We start from the raw sequence: 19,103 nt of genomic DNA on the forward strand, positions 1-19,103 counted from the left end.
GCCTCAATTTACCCTTCTGCAAGCTCTGCTACTTCTGCTGTCTCTGTCTCCATTTTCAAAATCAGGTGTAAAAAATTAGGCTTTTGAAGCCCTCCCTTCGTATGTACCAGAGCCTGATACATAAACTCCTTTTATTTTGTCCTTTGTTTTTGCCATGTCCCGATTCAAACAGTATCAGACACAAACATCCATGCAAGCTCATAAGTAAAGATTAAGTTAAAATTGAGTAAGGATCTTCAGATCCATTTAATGTCTTTTACATACTGACTCTTCCTCATGGACTAAGCATTAGATAATGATGCCAGGGAAAATTCTGTAATGGCAATAAATTACCTTCTAAGGCTTTTCCATCTCTATTTTCCATGATTTGTTTTCTGAGGAAAGATATGGTGCTGTCTTTTCTGTGGAGACTCTCGTAAAAATTTGTCCATGCTGCCCCCTCTCTTATTCTCTTTCAAGTTAAATGGGGCAAATTAATTCATCATATAGAGTTGCACCAAAACAAGAGTTTGACTTTGACCTGGAATGTTAAAAGTACTTGAAATGAAGTGTGCGTTTATTGTGTGCTCCAGCAGTAACACCCTTCCTTGACTTTGTTCTACAGATGAAACACGAGCCATTCTTCTTGTTTGGCAGCAAGCTTGAAAAGAAAGTAGTGGGGAATATTATAAAAGAAAGAGTAAAAGGAGACATTCATGGAGATAAAGACATTGCATCCAAACAAACTGAGCCGATACGAATTAAAATCTTTGAAGGAGGGTAAGAAAATGCAACTGGAAATTTCAAGCTCAGCTTGTCATTTTAAAGAGATTTAAAAATGAATATGAATGAATTAGGATGTGAACAGTCTCCTGTATTCCTGCCATGTCTTGTAGCTCCCAACCCTCTTCTTTTTTGTGTGTATGTCAGTCTTAAAACAAACTGTAGGGTACCTGTGTACTTACTGTTGGCTCTACTTTGCTATTAGGACAATTATATTTTCTATCTGTGTGAGAGCACTCGCTCGGAATTGTTACTTGCATTCCTTAGGTCCAAGAACTGGGTAAACAGTTACTATTTTGATATTTTCGATACCGTTTCTTTGTATTTAAGGGCTTCCATGAGGATATCTTTCCATTTTTAGACTGTGTACCTCCACTCACTTGAATGTGTTAGCTAGGCATGCGTACTCTTATTCTTGTAATTTTTTATTATTTACTGGAGTTGGTTTTTGGAGGTAAAATGTAAGATGACAACAAAGTCTATGGTATCTAAGCCTAATCCATAGATCTGTCATGTATGGTTGAAAAAATAATGTTTGGTTTTACTATGGCCATCTATCACTCAAGTAATAAGAGAAACAACTAACAAAGAGAGCAGAAAAAGGCGACCTGAAAGCCCATTAGCATTGTTTTGAGGCTAATAAGGCTTGTTATAAAAAGCAAATGAAATGGACACTTGTTTGCCTCTGCAGTACACTCTAAAATGGAAGATATTATCTCTTTTACAGAATTCTGACATGATGCAAGCAATTTGCCAGTGGTTAGTAGTGAGTAGTCAGGTGGCTGAATAAGCTGTGTTTTTCAGTCTTACCAAACTCAAATGGTCTCACAGCAACTGCTTTATTGAGGGAACTAAATAGGTCAGGATGGAGATGTGAGAAATTGGTACGTCCATTTCCTTCTGCTGTCAGTTTTGTACCCTTTAAAATCTCAGTTGTCCTTCATTAACATTATGAGTTTTGGCTCCACTTGGATAGTCTCCATGAAATGAACATTGGCATTTCTCTGTAGTCCGCAACACTGAAGGAGCAGAGCCTACCTCTTGCCTGAAAGACCGAAAATATTATTTTGGAGATAGTTACTGGTATGCTGGCCCAGACACTTTGATCCTGGCTGTTCTCTGTAGTTGTACATTGTCCTGATACCCAAGCCAGTAGGCTGGCTGCACAAGAGCGACCCAAATTCAGGGGTGAGCCTAAGCTTACAAGAAGTTTAAGGAGTTGCTTCAACTCACACCCACTTTGAAGTATAACATTTGCCTGCATCCCACTATGTATCATTTCTGAATTTGGATCACCCAGCTGAAGACAGTCTGCACTGATGTAAGCTATGTGAATGGGAGGTCAGAAGAATAAAAGTGTGTTGAGAAAAGCGACTTACAGGGGGATTCAGATCAGTGTGAGCTGCAACAGATAGCTCTATAAAACGCCTCTACCATCTAACACCTTGTTTAAGAAACTTTGTATGTTACTTGCACGGTCTTAAGTTTCCCTGTACTCCAATAAGGTCTATAAAACTATTTGTGTAAAAGCATATAATTCACAAGTCACCTAGAAAAGTCTCCTAGTAGTACTTGGCTATGTTTTAGTACTTGGCTATCCTTTGAGTAGAACAAAAAGTAAGAAACCTTAATGTGCATGTTCATTTCTGGAGTTGGGGGGGGGACAAATAATCTGTGCAATAGACTGGGAATTCCCCAATAGGAGCATATAATCTGCAAAGCTACAGTGAATGAGACGATGTAGTATTAATGAGTCCTCTCTTTCCTTATAAATCATAATTTTATCATTTATTCCATAGGAATTATTTCTGGAAGGGTAGATTCATTCGTTCATTAGTTTGGCTATTTTTAAAATGACTTTTATTTTTATTTTTTAATATTTTAATAATTTAATATTACTTACATATTATAACTGTGTCTTTCATTGTTTTCTGTCCTGACTATTGAATTTGTCCTCCTCTTCAGTTTTTTGTTTGTGATTCTGAAAGCTGGTTTTTAACAAGGGTGGGTTTCCGTCTTGCTTGCTCTTTGTAGAGCTGTTCTGTCGTACTCTGTTCTGCTCTGCTCTCACCAAGCTCATCTCCGTATCATCTCAGCACGTGCAAGTGGTGCACTGAACTATGCAGCAAATGTCTGTCGTCTTTGTTTCACGTTTTCTCCCCTGGCCAGGCAAGCGTGTGTGGTGATACCTTGTTTCAGCAGGCTATTTTCCTTTTGGTTTTTGGTTGTCCTGGGAGGTGGATTTGCCTGGGCTTCTCGATTACTTTTCTTCTGTAAGTGCCAAGAAGGCAATCGAGAATCCATAGCTGAGAAAGATCTGTGGCTGTCAGAGTTCAGTTTGTGGGAGTGCCTGTCCGCTGGGCAGGGAAGCGCAGTTGTGCAGCTGCCTCGTGCCAGGGGAGCGGAGGAGCGCTCCTATGGCGGGTGGGCAAAAAGCAAATAGACGGGGCCGGGGATGAGTGAGAAGCTGAAGGACCAGAATGAACGGGGCTGAGGCAAAGGGCAGGTGTCACAGCACATCACCACCTTGCTGCACCAAAGCCCGTCAAGAGCAGTTCGTAAGCGTCGCGGCAGAGGGGGTTTTGAAGGAAGACGCTAACAGCCATCATTATTACCTCTGGCAGGTGGCTTGATTCGAATGAAATGATCTGAATCACAAAATCTGCTTTCCATCATCTGTGACTGCAAAACTCTGATAGGATATGAAGCAATGTTCCTCGAAGAAAAGCAGCAATTTGAAGTGCAGTACTCGCTGCAGTACAGTCAGTTAGTTAGCAATGGCATGAAGTGAAAAGGCGGGACAGGGCAAACATGCCCACTCGTCTGACATCTGGCTTAATGACATTATCAGCTGACAGCAAGAGTTCACAGTTTGCTTATGTTTGCTCTTTTATATCTATGGGTAATAGACTCTAATTGAAAATCCCCAATAAAATAATATTTTGGATAGTAATAGCAGGACTCTGAGGCTTGTTAATGCTTTTTAACTCTAGAGTCCCATTCAAATGAAGCTCAGAGCAGCAGTGACCATAGCCCTTATATGAAAGTTATGTAGTGGGAAGGGGAAAATTACTGAAAGCTTTGAGGGAGACATGAGTTAATAACAAGATCTAATATTACTGGGGGCTAGAAAGACTATCACCATAGACTCAGTCTTCTGGTGTTTCAGTTTTTGGACCAAGCCTTCTTTAAATGTCAAATTTGCCTGTGTCATTTCTCTTCCAGTCATTTTTATGGTGAAGTATACTTAGAGAGTCAAGGTCAGTTATGGCCAAGAACAATCCATATGAATGATGAAGAGACAGATCTTGTCTAATTGTCTTTGTGCCCAATGGGGTCTGACAGGTGACAGAAGCCGGGGGAATGAGGTCAGGCAGAGGAACAGTAGACGTGGTAGCAACAGAAAAACACATGTTATAGCACAGCATTCATCTTACAAGTATTAATCAGGGGTGATAGGGTAGACTCCATCCCAGCAAAATCAGACTGTAAGGAGAGATGAAAAGAAGATAAAATGGCAATCTTTCAAACAATACTGGACATTTTTTCTGTCTGTGGAAGAAAGCCTGGAGGTAGTTGATGAAATAGTGGCTAGAGAGATGACTAGGAGTCATTGGCATGTGTGTATGAAGGAGAACCTGGGAAGTGAGGCAGACAGAAAAGCAGAATCCCAGAAACGTTATACAAAAAAACCTGCTAGAGAGACTCCTAAATATTAAATGACATTAGACTATGCCAGTTTTGCCTGTGGGACAATGAAGGAAAAGGGAGAGGGCCGACTTCATTGGAAAGGTGAAAAAAACTGAATTTAGGCATCCACGTTTGAAAGAGGAGCTGATGTGTTTAATAGATAACAAGATGGACATGAGAACAGGACAGTGTGTTGTGTGTTTCTAAGATATTAGCTTCAGTATTTGTATTGCCAGTGATATAGCTGGACCTATAGAAGAAGTGTGCATCTAAGAAAAGCACACTTGAAACATGTTTCAGCTCTGTAACCCAAAAATTGCCACTCGCTTCTTGTAGAGTTATCATCACATTAACAGAATCTTTCACACAGCCCCTTATTTATTTAAAGTGCTGACTGTCAGTATATTTTGTGGGCTGTGCATCCGCAGGGTGACTGAAAGTACTTTGTGCTGCTTAGGAAGAGGGCAACGGAGGACAGAGGGCAGAAAAAAATATTATTTCTCAGTTCTTGCAATTCTGGATTTTATTTTGGGTGAATGAGGATGAAATTCTCCTTCTAGAGAATGCCCAGTACTCTTCAAACCTCAGAACAGCCTGAGCAGATCCCCTGGGCCCCTTTAGATTTCAGTATTAACAATTTACCATGATATCATAGGCAATGTACAGCTTTACGTAGATTTGCATATCTTATTTATTATCGAACTGCACACAATGTAATCATCAAAAATAGCATGGAGTTTATGCCTGTGCTAAGAAAAATTCCTTTGACAGCTTTCTGCTATGTATGCAGGTTGGAAGTTTCCCATTTTATTTCTAAGGCAGCACGTACCTGAGTGAACTCAACTTGGTGTCCCTGAGGGAGGGATCCATCTTTGGGAACTTCAGGCATCTGTAGTGTAAATGCGTACATCCTTGCTAGTCATCTACATTCTCTTTATGCTTAATGGGGAGAAACGAGCATTTCCAGGATGTGATTTATCTGATCCCAAGGGAAAAATACACTAAAATGGTTAAATGAACTGTGCCGCAAAATGATGCCGTTTTCAGTGGTGGTAGATGCCTGCGTTGTACAAGACCACAGTTAGCTGAAATAAATCCAACCTGCAGACTTGTATTTGGAGTTGCGCTGTGTCTATAGTATCTATAGTGTCTATCTATATGTTTATACTGTTCTTGTATTGCAACCCTTTGGTCTCATATTGTTAAAACACATAGAGAACAGTGCATTCCCTGAAAGGCAAATACTTAGTGAGTTCCAGACTGAAAATTCAGTAGTTCCTATGGACTTCTGTGGATTTGTTGTGGTGAGATATATACAGGATCAGATGCATAGAGGATTGTGCACGTGACCTAGAGTCTGTATGATTGAAATGCTTGCTCTCTTCCAACAGGTATAAATCAAATGAGGATTATGTCTATGTCAGAGGTCGTGGCCGAGGAAAGTACATTTGTGAAGAATGTGGAATTCGCTGCAAAAAGCCAAGCATGCTCAAAAAACATATCCGCACTCATACTGATGTCCGGCCTTATGTATGCAAGTTGTGCAATTTTGCCTTCAAAACTAAAGGTACTTGACCCTTTTTGCTGATCTCTTGCCACTTCCCAAACAAATCGTGAGCTATTTTGCTGTCTGGGATCCAAGCACCCTTTACAATCAAGGAGAGAATTTTGATCAGAATAAAACTATTGCATTTATGTATATGGGACCTCATGAGAGAGGTTTTTCTCTTCTGTTTAATTGATCCAGGGATTCTGTGAGACTCCGAGACTCCTTGGGTAGCTTCATTAAGAGCTATAGGCTCTCGGCTGGTCCATCTGTCTGCAGAGAAAATGTAGTAGCATAAGAACCGCCCTTACAAATAATACTTTCTGCCAAAATTGTTACATGGTGCAAATTTTAATTGCAGCAACCCTTAAATGCTACCAGGAGAGTACACTTGTTATGACATAATGTAGAAGCAGAGCATCAGCTGCTGAGGAAAACATGTCTTCACAGGCTTTACAGTGGGTCAGTTTCAAGTTTATAAATAATGTACGTCTCCCAGATGGGCCACTCCATCCACTGTGGCATTAATTATGAATAGAGATCTGATAGCTTGTGTTCACATGTATTTATCAGCACAGAAAAAAGCTTCCATTTGTCACCCTGAGGCCACAGATAATGATATTCTTTGGAATTCGGATTTGCATTGCAACTATCTCCTTAAAAGAGAAAAATCTTTTTCTTTGGTAGCATTTCTTTGTAGCACAGTCCAAATGAGCCTTACATTCTCAGTTTCTTAGCTTCCCTTTGGCAGACAAGGGAAATGGATTCTGGTCCCAGTGCGCTGAACTTACTTGAAGGGGGAGAGAGGAAGCTGAAGGAAATTTCTCCCAAGATCTCAGTGCAGCTTCATGGCTGTTTTGAGGATTGAGAACTGTAATAGTTTCCATGACTCCAGCAGTTCTTCCTCTGCCAAAGATGGGAATAGCTGATGGATGGTAGTAGACCCGTCAGCCTAATTTAAGATGAGAACTTTCATGGGGGTGTAGAGACAAAGACAAGGAGCTGCTCTTTGTAGTCCCAGTAGACAATCTGGTGAGCTGTTCGTGGATCATTGTTTACATTTGACATTGCTGGAGGAACGGGTCTTGAGGAGGGACTTGAAGAAGGATTGTGGTTTTGCAGCTGTGTTCAGAGAGGACATTCCAGGCAGAAGGGATGGCCTGGAAAGAAATGCGAAATTGCTTGCTGAGGCTGGCATTTCTGGCAGAGAAGAAACAGGGAGGAGGTGGTATGCTATTGCACAAGAAGGGCATGAGTAGGAAGAGCCTTCGAAGTACAAGAAGTGTTTTACTGCTTATGAGCAGTTGTCAGCCTCATATCTATTGTTGCTTTTTTCTGAGAACAGTAAAAGACAGACCTTCAGAGGTACTTAGGTTTTCAGTGTACACCCTGAGCGTTTAGCCATCCAGAGGCATCTGTGGCCAGGTTACACTTGTCATGCAGTGCGCAGGCACAATGAGAAACTCTTACTGAGAAAGGAATTATTTGAACTAGCTGGCACTGATAGTCAGAGGAGAAGAGCCTGGCTTGTGAGCTTCTAAGCACACCTCCACTATCCAACAGAGTGGTATGGTGTTCCTGCCCCGAGGTTGCATGTGCCACATGCACCATCTGGAGATGCCGGTTGGAGTCCCAGAAGCAGCATAGGTACATTCACAGAGTGCTTTCCTTGAGCTAAGAAGCACCATGTCTTGGTAGTGGGTTGGGTTTGCTTGTGCCATGCTTTCCCCGTTGCATGTTACAAATGTGATTGAAGTGGTTAATGGATTAGAGCGATATTCTCATTTCTCCAGCTTGTGCTTTGTGCTCGAGATTCTTTGCCATGAAATGTCTCTTGGGGCCAGTCTCAACCCAGTTTTCTTATCTGTGAAAAAACAGACCAAGACAGGCACTCCAGAAAGTCAGTCTAGTGTTAGATTGCTCCCTCAGGGGAATGGGAGATCTGATTTCAAATCCCTGCTGTGTCTGGTACAGATCCGTACTCCAAATCAGGGAGCTGAACCTGGATTTCCCACATCCCAGGTGAACGCTGTACGTACAGCTCTTCTCAGTTCAGAGACTGCAGCAAGACAGTGAACTTGCATAGAGAAGTCTCCCATAAATGTCTTTTTTGTGGGGTACTTTTGCTTCAATATGTTTCAAACACACTGACATTTGGAACCTCCATGTTGTACCTGGGAGAGCCCTCAGCTTGAAGTGCCGCTGTGAAACTAGGAGTGTGAGCCCTGAATGGCTGATGTGCATTGGACTTACTTTGATGTCCAAACAGTCTGTACATGTCACGAACACCGAGTCCAGGGATAGATAACATTCAAAAGTGAGTTTTTTAGCTTGCTGGTGTGCCTAAATGTCATGTGGAAAATTGGAGAGATGCCTATATACCTCTCAGGCCCTGAGTTTAAGTTTATTTGAAATTTTTCTTTTTTTATTTGGAAGATATAAAAACCTACTCTTATTAAAATAGGCTCTGAGGGCAATGGGCTGGATGAGTCAGCCCTGTCTGTTGTGGTTGTTTTTAAACTAAAACCCCCATCTGCAGGATAACGGATTTAAGATACACCAAAACCTGACTTGGAGAGTGATCTTTGCTGTTGTCCGTTAATTAGATTAATCTCTGATCTGTAGGAAATCTGACAAAACATATGAAGTCTAAAGCACACATGAAAAAATGCCTGGAGCTTGGAGTATCAATGACATCCGTAGATGATGCTGAAACCGAAGAAGCAGGTATGCCAGAATGATTTAATTCAGTTGGAATGGCCTCTGGAGTATGCAAATGACTCATTGCACTTTAGCACAGTGGCTGGCATGGGAAAATATATTAAGAGTATTTGGGGCATTTTTTAATTAAGAGGCATCTTTTTAATAAACAGGAAGTATGAAAAATAAATCCGATCCATTTGTCTGCGTTACACTTTTTATTAAGATACTTGAGGAGGAGCTAGAAATAAAAGAATGACCTGTTGTCATCTGTCTCATACAAAGTTCCCCATGTTTTCAATTTAGATGTGAGAGATGGCAGCATTTAGCAAAGTTGCAAGGTGGGGTAGGGTGAATTTGCTTTTTATACTTCCTTTCAAGGATAGAGCTTTAAGGTATTGCTATGGAAAATTGTGGTTTGAGTCTATGAAGAGTGGCTTTATGCAGCCATCCCAGATGAAGAGCATCCAGCGATGGCGGTGGGTGTGCTGGGTGGGGAATGAATGTGGCGGAAGGCGTAAGAGGTGGGGTGTGTGCTCACCATTTTGGCTTGCTGTGGCTGTTTCAGAAAACATGGAGGACATGCAGCAGGAGGCAGAGAAGAGTAGCAACCTGGCAGGCCTGTCAGCAGAGCACCAGTTTTCTGATGCGGAGGAGTCAGACGGCGAGGATGGCGACGACAACGACGATGACGATGAAGATGAGGATGATTTTGATGATACTCAGGGAGACTCGACACCAAAAACCAGGTCAAGAAGCACCAGCCCACAGCCCCCTCGGTTCTCCTCCCTGTCGGTGAACTCGGCTGGGGCATCACAGGGGACTTCCCCTGAGGGCTCTCTTTCCGTGGGACACTCCTCCCTCATCAGTTACTTGGTCACCTTACCTAGCATTCAGGTTACTCAGCTTATAACACCAAGCGACTCCTGCGAAGACTCACAGATGACAGAATATCAGAGGTTTTTCCAGAGTAAGAGTACCGATTCAGAGCCTGATAAAGACAAGTTGGACATACCTAGTTGCATGGATGAGGATTACGTGCTTTCCTTAGACCCCAGTTCGTCTCCAAGGGACCTCTCACCTTCCAGTCAACAGTCGTCACCCGGCTATGATTCTTCACCCTATAGAGATAACTCACCAAAGAGGTATTTAATGCCAAAAGGCGATTTGTCACCCAGAAGGCACCTGTCACCTCGAAGAGATATTTCACCCATGAGGCATCTTTCCCCACGGAAGGAGGCTGTGCTGAGGAGAGAGTTATCACCAAGACGGGACATGTCACCAAGACGTCACCTATCGCCAAGGAGACCGATGTCACCAGGGAAAGACGTGTCTGTTCGAAGAGATTTGTCTCCTAGGCGAGAGAGGAGATATATGGCCTCTGTTAGAGCGGCATCTCCCCGGAGGGGCTTATACCATAATCCAGCGTTGTCCATGGGTCAATATTTACAGTCTGAATCTATTCCAGTGGGGCATTCAGTAAGTATGAAAGAATATTTTCACTCCTGTTGTCAAAAACAGTGTTCTTACCTAATCTGTCCATAGGATTTTAAAAAACTTTGCAGCTTTGTAGAAGAAGAAGGCATAAGCTTTGAGCCATGGCGGGAAGTCCCGGAACAAATGCAAGAAATCTGGAATAGGCAGGGACCAAGACGGGATGTTGATTCAGTTAGATGCAACAGAGTCAGCCTAAGGGTCAAATCTTCACTTGGTACAAGCCTGAGTAGCTCCATTAACTTCAATGAAATTAGGCTAGCTTACATTAACTGCCTCCATCTTTATTATATTTATTTTATATATATATTATATTATATTATTTTAAAATGTCCCAGGAAGCTTACATGGCACGTGGGGCTTCTTTCTGCACTGTAAAACCTTTTACATCCCAGACTGTCAGATGGGATCGAGCCCAGATCAGGGCTTAAGGCCCTCATATTGCAGTATGGTGCCCATCACCAAAGTATTGTTTAATGGAATAAAAACGCTACAATAAATGGAACCTCTCAGAAAAGCAGGGTGCCCATCGAAATCAGGATTTGTGGCTGGAGTTTAAAGGATGTGTTCGTGTGACAGGAGCAGGCAGCTGTCTGCCCCGCAGAAAGTGCCATCACGACTGGCTGTTTCGGCAGGGATGCAACCGTCTGGGTGGAAATGGAAATATGCAAAACTTGCACAGCTGCCGTCTCTGCTGTTCCCTTTCAGTAAATCAGCTCTCAGAAACTGCCGACTTGGCACTTTTGGCAGGCCCTAGCATTCACAAAGCACTCCCTCCATGAATAAATTTGGTCTTTAGAGTTAAGGAACTTTTTTTATTTATTGCTTTTATTTATTTATTTAGTATGCTTCCCTTGCCATGTTTGATGTTGCTGCTGCCCTCTCATTGCCTGCTTTATCAGCCCGTATGTGTGGGTTCAAGCCGGGCAAGCTGTGACAGGCTCCCACTGCCTCCCAGTTCCTGAATCCCTGCCCTCCTCCCAGCAGGGCTCTCCTCCCCGCTTCCTCATCACCAGTCTTCTTGGCTCTTTGGGAAGTCTTTGTGGTGCTTCTCTGCAGAGAAGAATTGAACCCTGAGCTCATAAAATCAGCATTTCCAGAGCTCTGGGGTGAATTGCTCTGTCGAGCTGGTGTGCTCCTTGCGCCTGGGAATGGAGTGAGGGATGCAGCTGGGCAAAGGTGGCTGAAGCAGGGATGGACCAAACAGAGCCGAGATGCCGCCAGCTTGGCAGATCCAAAAGTCAGGGGGATAAGGGAAAGCTGCAATGTGTGTAGGAGAGAACAATGCAGTACCTCTCCAGCTTAGACTATGCCCTCGTAAGTTGTTGGGGAGAGCAGCAGAGAGGGGTGGCTGGCTAAGCGGTCCCTGAGGAAGGGCATGCTGAAACCCTGCTGCACTTTCATAGGGCACATCACTGTGTAGCTGAGAGAGGATACAAATCCCGCCAGGGGTTCTACTGATAAAGTAAGGAAGCACAACAAGAAGATAAAGAGCCACCAGTTTAACAGTCACGATGTCTTAGTATCAAGTGGAAGGGATTATACGAGATGCCACAGCTGACATTGTGCAGGGAGCCCCAGACCCTAATGTCCTGCGTGAGATACTTCCACTGGCATCCTGTAGTAGAGATTTTGGATGTGTGAGGATGCTGGCAAAAGGGTGTGTAACAGTCACCCTTGGCCATCTGACAGTTCTTGCTGTAATGTTTGCCTTGTGTGTTATGCACACCTTCGAGCAAGGCGTTTAGCACATTATGAGGACTCTTTTAGCACCCTTAGCTCCTTCTTTTGGAAAGTCCACCGTGCCAGATGGGCTTTTAACACTTACCTTATTTTTGAGGTAGGATCAGGCATGTGGCAGTGAAAAACCCAATGTAAAAGATCGTTTGTCCTACAGAAAGCATTGGCAACTCAGTGGCACGTTGAGTGTTTTGAGAGAGAAGCCCAGACCTCAGTACAGTCGCTGGAACCTGAACACAGGCATCACTGGAAGCAGAGCCCAGGCAAATTTGAATGAGGAAATGACAAGTGAGGATGATTGCCCATCTCAACTGCAAGGACTGCAAGAAAGGAAAGATGGATTCCTCACCTCTTGATGCCTTTCTGGAAGGCATACTTCAGCCAAACAGTAGCTGAGTTTAGGTGAAACACAAGTTATTATACTCAGTGTGTGGGAAGACAAATAACACCTGAGCTTGCTATAAATGAAAGCTGTCAGAGAAGAAAAAGGAATAAAGGCTGTTTTTCACTTTCAGAGAAGTGAAATCCAGCAAATCAGAACATGGTTAGCAACTGCATCAGTGATGCAGATGCCAGTTTACAATCCCGCTTCCTCTTTCAGAGCTGCATTGGGTTCACAGTCCTTGCAGGAATAAGAGTGGTTTTGTGCGTCTGCTGCCTGCAGTTCCCAGAAGAGGCCAGTTTTCTTTCTTCTCCACTGAAATTGATGTATTTGCTCTAGTCTCTTTGGCCAGTGGTGGTCTAGTTCCCCTTCACGTTACTTCCCCTTGGACGTCATGCACTTTTGTGGTCCTGTGCAAGGCGCTTGTAAAGTGCTCTGGCACTGGAAGCACCACATAGAAAGCAATCGTACAGAAAAATACACTTTTTTTTTTTTCTTTGGCAGTTAATAACAGGATACACTCTTGCAGCAGGATACTGTCTCCAAAGTAGCCTAAGGCTCTGGTTGGTGCTGGTGCACATTTGGCTTTGGAAAGTTAAGTGCCCATCTTTAAATTTAAAGGCAGATCCCCATTGCTCTCTGAATACATTCGAGATCTCCTCTTCAGTCAATGCCAGAGGTCTCTGTCCTTTCTGAGGAGGCTGGTGCTGTTATTGAAGGGCTCTTATTCTTCTACCCAGTCATTTTATGCCGGTCCTGAGAGAAAGAGGAGAGATGGGAAGGCTGCTTTTGTGCACCCTGAGTGCATCTCTGTTAGCGCTTTAGTTTGGATCAGGCTAACTGATCCACTCACATTGCAGAGCAGTCACGGAATAAGTGACCTGGATTGTTTTCAGATTAAATTAAACCAGACAATGTGCACCAGGAGTGTAGCAAGTGCATTTAAACTGTGAGTTGGGCGTTCAAGTGAGCAAGAAGAGACCACATAGTCCAAAGCAACCTTCCCCTCCAACCCCACAACCCCACTTATATTGTGAATGTGGGATCGAGGACCAGCAGTTTCACCCTGTTCCTGCTTGTCCCCACTCCTAGTGCACCCTGCTGCTTCCTAGCGTGGACCAGAGCTTTTGCCTCTTCTTCCAGTCCCAGGGCTAGACACAATGAGACCGTGAATATATCTTGCTGTGAGCGGTACAAACTTGTTCCTAGCAACTGTTTTAGCTTGTAGGAGGTAGTGGGATTTGCTCATGTTGCTGTTTTGTTGCGCCTCCCATTCATTTTGAGGTCTGAAGCCTGTCTCGATATATCCAGAAGGGCTGAAGGGAGTTAGGCACCTCTATATCCACTTGAAAGTCAATAGGACTTAAGATCCTTTGATCGTCCCAGACATATGGATATTCAATCCCTTCCCAAGCACTCAATACTTTATCATCTTGAGTGAAATGTGTTCCTGAACAGAAAGCCAGCGTAACACTTCTGAAGTCCAGGTAACTGTAAATACTGGTGTACGTGGGCTGCCCTGGTGCATTCTCAGCAGGACTGCAAGTCGAGCGGATGCTGAAACTGAAGTCCACACAGATTTATGGTCACTTTAATAAGCATCATGTCTTTCAGAACGCACATCGGTAATAAGCTCTGTTATTGAATTTCGCAATAGAGTTCAACATTTTCTGATTTTTAACTTTAAAAAGCCTCAAGTACATTACGATAGGGTAATCAAAGAGATTGTTTTCCACCCGCCATCTTTTTTGCAAGCTGTGGTCTGAGGCTGTCAGGAGGATGTCTGTGAAGGGTGCTTGGCTTTGAAATACGATCTTCCTCTTAATCCCCCCTAGCCTGTTTTGGGTGATGTATGAGATATAGGGTAAGCCCTATCTCATGCCTTAGGCATTCTGAGGGACCTGTGAAGCAGGATGTGGCTTTGCTCAGGGATGTGGTGTGGCAGTCTAGCTTTATGACCAGGTCTGAGAGTTTAATGAAAAGTTCCTACAGAGTATTGTTGGGTGGGAAACTATATGTCACCTGGAGCTGGAGGGAAATACACTCAACTGCAACAAACGAGAATTAATAGGAAATGAACTGGATTCCCATCACCTGAAAAAGAGAGGAGCTCATCTCACTGCACTGGCTGCAACCCATTCTGACTGCACCGCAGTCAGTGTGACTTTCTGCTCTGTGCTCAGTGATGGGATATAATACTTACCCTGTCAACAGAGCAAAGTCTTTGCATTTTCGGGATGTTTGTTAACAGCTCCTCTGATATTCAGTCTTTCCCCGTAAAAAGATGTATCTGTGTGTCTGCTTGTAGGTATGAAAATGCTAGATATTGGTAAAGGAAATAAAAGCTGGGAGAGAGGCATGAACAGTTATTAATGCCTGGAACCATTTATGTTGGCTGTTTCCAAACTCATCTGCCAGAGCTAGAGAAAGATAATCCAATATGTGCTCACCCAGGCTTGGAAGGCATCCAGTGGACACGCACACATTGTCACTGTCTATGTAAAAATTACGCATATGAGACATATATTGGATGATACTGCTGATTGTGAAGCGTGTAGCAGTTTCTACCATGTTAGCCACCTCTATCCGACAAGGACAGAGTGCTGCTCTATTCCCTTTTGAAACTGTGGCAAGGTACAACATGAAGCCAATGTCTTTTTCAATTAGAGATCTGTGTATGACTAGGTTTGTTCTTTGATGAGTTTTACTCCTTTTTTTTTGGTTGCTTTTGCTCTATTTCCCATAGCCCAAGTTCACGTCAGGTGCAATAGTGATAAATGTCATAGCTTAGGAAACATCCAAGAGCGAGAGGACAGTATGACTGAGAAACGGGTTGACAGACCAAAGATGGAAAAAACAAGGGGGCAAGCAGCTGTGCAGAGGTGAGGTTAGCTATAGGAAGGACTGACAGGATAGGTGAACTATGTCTTGTGGCTTAGCAACTGCAGTTTATTCTGTAAATTTTTCCCCATTCAGCGGTATAACTTGCTGTCACTGTGCTTTCTTATGACAGTTTCTCTTTTATGAGACTCAAGTGTCTCACTTTCTGAATAGGAAAATTCCCAACATAGATCAGGCTCTGAATAATAACATCCCTTAAGTTCGAGCCTGATGATTATGGGTCACCCTTCCTGTCTCGACTTTGATTTATATCGAACAGGACAAAGCATCTGAGCGCAGTGAGATTGAGCCCCTGGGTAGCACAGAAACTGAATCTTTAATTGCCCCCTAAACCGGTTCTCTGGGATGGGATCAAGAGGTTGCTTAATGCCCTGAGAGCTAGGATTTCCCAGCAGTGAAGTGCTGCCACTTTAATGCATTGGCATTTCACAGCGCAGTCCTCGGGCTGCCGTGCCAAGGCTGTGGTAGCAGTACAGCTCTGGGGCAATTGATAGGTGTTTGGTCAATTTGCAGAGCAGAGATGAGCATTTTCGTTCGTTTAATTTCCTACGGGAGTCCCTGAGAGTTGTGTGGCCAAATCCCACACACAATTATGAAAATGTCATCCTGCACTTCTGTCATCGTTATTCCTCTGGTCAGCAATAAATGATACTTAATCATCAGATGGAAAACAAATTTTAAAAGTTAAGAATGAAAAAAAGAGAAACCCAAAAGCCTGGGGCATATTTAATACTGAGTGGAGATGGAGCTATTCATTCTTCCAAGGCAGGAACTAATGGGAAGGCACTGAAAATGTCAATATTGCGAGATTGGTTTTTATTAGCCGTTACAAAATCCCTCATTCTTCTCAATCCCATTATGAGTGGGTGAGTCTCCCTGTGACAGAATCATCACTTTCACTCACAGCTAATGCCTGTGCTTTTGTTATTATTTACTGTTTACACTACAGATAGGCCAGAGTGGTGCTCCATTGTCTTAATGACTATAAAAATTTGGGTCTTCATTGCACAGAGGCACTTGAACTTCCATGGAAATACCCGTCCCCTTTCATCAAGGACTGGGTAAAGCTCATGGTGGAGGGTAGGAGGAGCGAGTGCCTTCTCTGGGGCTCCAGAGCAGTTGGGACGGCAGGCAGAAAATACGTACATGCAGTCAGATTTTTCCCATACTGCCAAGCAGTGGTGGCAAGCAGGGAGCCTTCGGATGTGTATTTCTCCGCAACAAAGTCTTGATACCCAGCGTGGACTGGCAATGCCAGCACAGTTCGCACAGTTTGCCAAAAGAGAGGGTAAGATGGATCTCCTGGCCAAATTTCTCCTGGGGAATGAAACTCTACCCCAAATTCTCTCCGCAGTTTCAGTTGAATATAATACTCTTCACTTCCTGACCTAAATTGCTGCATTGTGTTGCTGAACGCTCTTAACTAGCTGCTGCCTTTCACCTCGGGGGCATGAGCCCTGTAGGGCTGAGCTAAGCAAAACCTCCTATGTTGTTTGGATAAGCAATTAGTGGAGTTTTCCAAACGCTTTGGGATCCATCTGGATGAAAGGTGCTGCGCGAATGGGAGGTTGGGTTAGACAGAAAAGCAGATAGGTGGTTTGGCAGCCGGACAAGAATTTTGCTAGTAGCAGCGCTGACATTTCTTTTGTTTTTTTTTCTGGTTACAGAGAAGGGGGTTGTCTCAGGGGCCTTACTTCAACGTATATGGAGAAAAAGGAGGTATGGAGCACCGCGGGCCTAGCCCGTTCCCTGAAGGTCCGAGCGACTACGTCTTCAGTCATCTTCCACTACACTCCCAGCAACAGATCCGAGCGCCCATCCCCATGATGCCTATCGGGGGTATCCAGATGGTCCATTCAGTACCGGTGGCCCTTTCAGGTTTACATCCTCCGTCCGCTCTGGCCCTGCAGAGGGAGGGCTCTGAGGAGAAGCAAAGAGGAACTGCGGAAATCCTTACAAAAGAATCGTATAGTATTTCCAAGCACCATGAGAAGCGTACCTCTCCGCACAGCTTGCACCCCACCGCTCCCTCCAGCGCGCCCTCCTCTCCCTTGCTGCTGCTGACGCAGAGCACATCGGAGGACAGTGTCGTAGCTACCGAGAGGGAGCAGGAGGAGAACATACAGACTTGTACAAAAGCCATAGCCTCTCTGCGAATCGCCACAGAAGAAGCCGTTCTGCACGGGGCGGAGCAGCTGCAGAGGCCTTCTGAGCCTCACCAGAAACCCTTAGAAAGTGCACATTTTAGCATTAAACACTTTAGTGGATCTGAGCCGGGCCAGACCTGTGCCTCAGCCACCCATCCTGACTTGCACGGTGGTGAACAGGACAGTTTTGGTACATCACAGACTGCGTTAGCCCATCCCACCTTTTACAGCAAGAGCTTTGTGGACGTCCGGCAGTTGGGCTTTCACAGCAGGAGCGAGCCCCCATCAAGCACACAGGAAAGAAAAGATCCGTCATCTGAGAAGAGCAAGCCACATTGATCTGAGATGCATGGAGACTTTCACTCATACATTTACCCCACTTTTTTTTTTTTTTTCTAGAGATAGAAGTATTCAACTTTACAGCATGCCTGTTCTAAGTTACAGTAGTTTGCTATTATATATACTTTTGTTATATCAAAAGAATTAGATAAAATAACAAGTCATCTTGAGCCTGACCAAAACTAAATTTGAAATTCTTATTGGGTCTGGTACTTTTAAATTGTACAGATGTTTGTGCCTTTTCTTTACTTTGCTTATATTCTTATAAGCATTTTTTTAGCAGTAATTTGTACATATTTTAGAATTTGTGTATCTGCTTTGTAATAAATGTAATTTCTTTCCTTTTTTGGACACTTGGATCTAAATGATGTAAAGCAAAACAGCATCAATATATGTGAGGTTGCACTAAAACATATTTTTATATGATTAAAACTGAACAGCTTTTATGTACAGCTCTGATTCTGTAATACTAATATTTATTTACTTTGTTTCATAAATTGTAAATTTTTTTCTTAATGTTGTGGATTGCTTTTCTATGTGAAGCATGGGATTTACTGTTGCGTAATTAGAACAAAATGTATATTGTAAAACAAGATATTTAAACTAGAGTATCTTATCTTATTCTGCACTTATGCATTAGTTAAAAAGAAAAGATAAAGGATGTATCAGTCAGTTCTTAACTCTTGTAATTTTTTTTTGTCTCTTGTTTGCCGGATTGACTATAACTTAAGTGCTGATTGTGATTTTAAACTGATAGTACCGTAAAGCATTAAAGTAAAACAATGTGCTATTGTGAGTTTTTTCAAAGCTTTATAAAACAGTTATAAATATATTAAAAGTATTTGGTCTTATGTGAACATGTTGATCTATATACTCCTTTAAAAAGCGATGGGAAAACATTCCACCCCATGTAAATATGTGCAAGTGCATCACTGGTGCCGTCTGTGTCACTCAGCGGGACAGGAGAGGTTTGCTGTGCTGCCGGGTGCGGAGCCGGGGCACCGCTGGCCACCAGCGGGCAGAGTCCAGCCTCCAGCAGCAGGGTGGCCAGGCCCCTACGGCCGCACGGGGCTGGGTGAGGAGCCGGCCCGCTGGCTCGCCCCGCCGAGCCCCGGCAGTCCCCTGCTCGCGAGGGATGACCTTGGGGCATAGGTGTCATGCGAACGTGCCCTGGAGTGTCAGAAAGGGCTTTGGAGCAGGAAATGAAAGGTGTCTCCTTGTACTTGAACACCACGGCTGGTCACTGCCTGCTGCGGTACCTGGGTCAGCTTCAGGGGAGGATGACGGAGGAGCTTCAGAGGAGCTTCAGGGTCAGCTTCAGGGGAGGATGATGGAGGAGCTTCATAGGAGCTTCAGGGTCAGCTTCGGGGGAGGAGCATGGCCGTGCGGAGAGGCAGAGAGC

The 19,103-nt window shown here is 43.7% G+C and overlaps 1 protein-coding gene across 10 annotated transcripts in view; it reads left to right on the plus strand.

Moving 5' to 3' along the window:
- Window positions 1-18,558, plus strand: part of HIVEP2 (HIVEP zinc finger 2) — a 145,559-nt gene extending 127,001 nt beyond the window's left edge. For all 10 annotated transcript variants that reach the window (XM_054197057.1, XM_054197056.1, XM_054197055.1 and 7 more), the window contains 5 exons: window positions 605-759; window positions 5,844-6,019; window positions 8,624-8,725; window positions 9,267-10,177; window positions 16,883-18,558. In XM_054197057.1, coding sequence (XP_054053032.1) covers window positions 605-759; window positions 5,844-6,019; window positions 8,624-8,725; window positions 9,267-10,177; window positions 16,883-17,701 — 2,163 coding nt within the window. In that variant the 3' untranslated portion in view covers window positions 17,702-18,558. The remainder of the gene's footprint in view (window positions 1-604; window positions 760-5,843; window positions 6,020-8,623; window positions 8,726-9,266; window positions 10,178-16,882) is intronic.
- The last annotated feature ends 545 nt before the right edge of the window (window positions 18,559-19,103 follow it).

The sequence above is a fragment of the Rissa tridactyla genome, chromosome 3, assembly GCF_028500815.1.
Source record: "Rissa tridactyla isolate bRisTri1 chromosome 3, bRisTri1.patW.cur.20221130, whole genome shotgun sequence".
Classification (NCBI taxonomy): domain Eukaryota; kingdom Metazoa; phylum Chordata; class Aves; order Charadriiformes; family Laridae; genus Rissa; species Rissa tridactyla.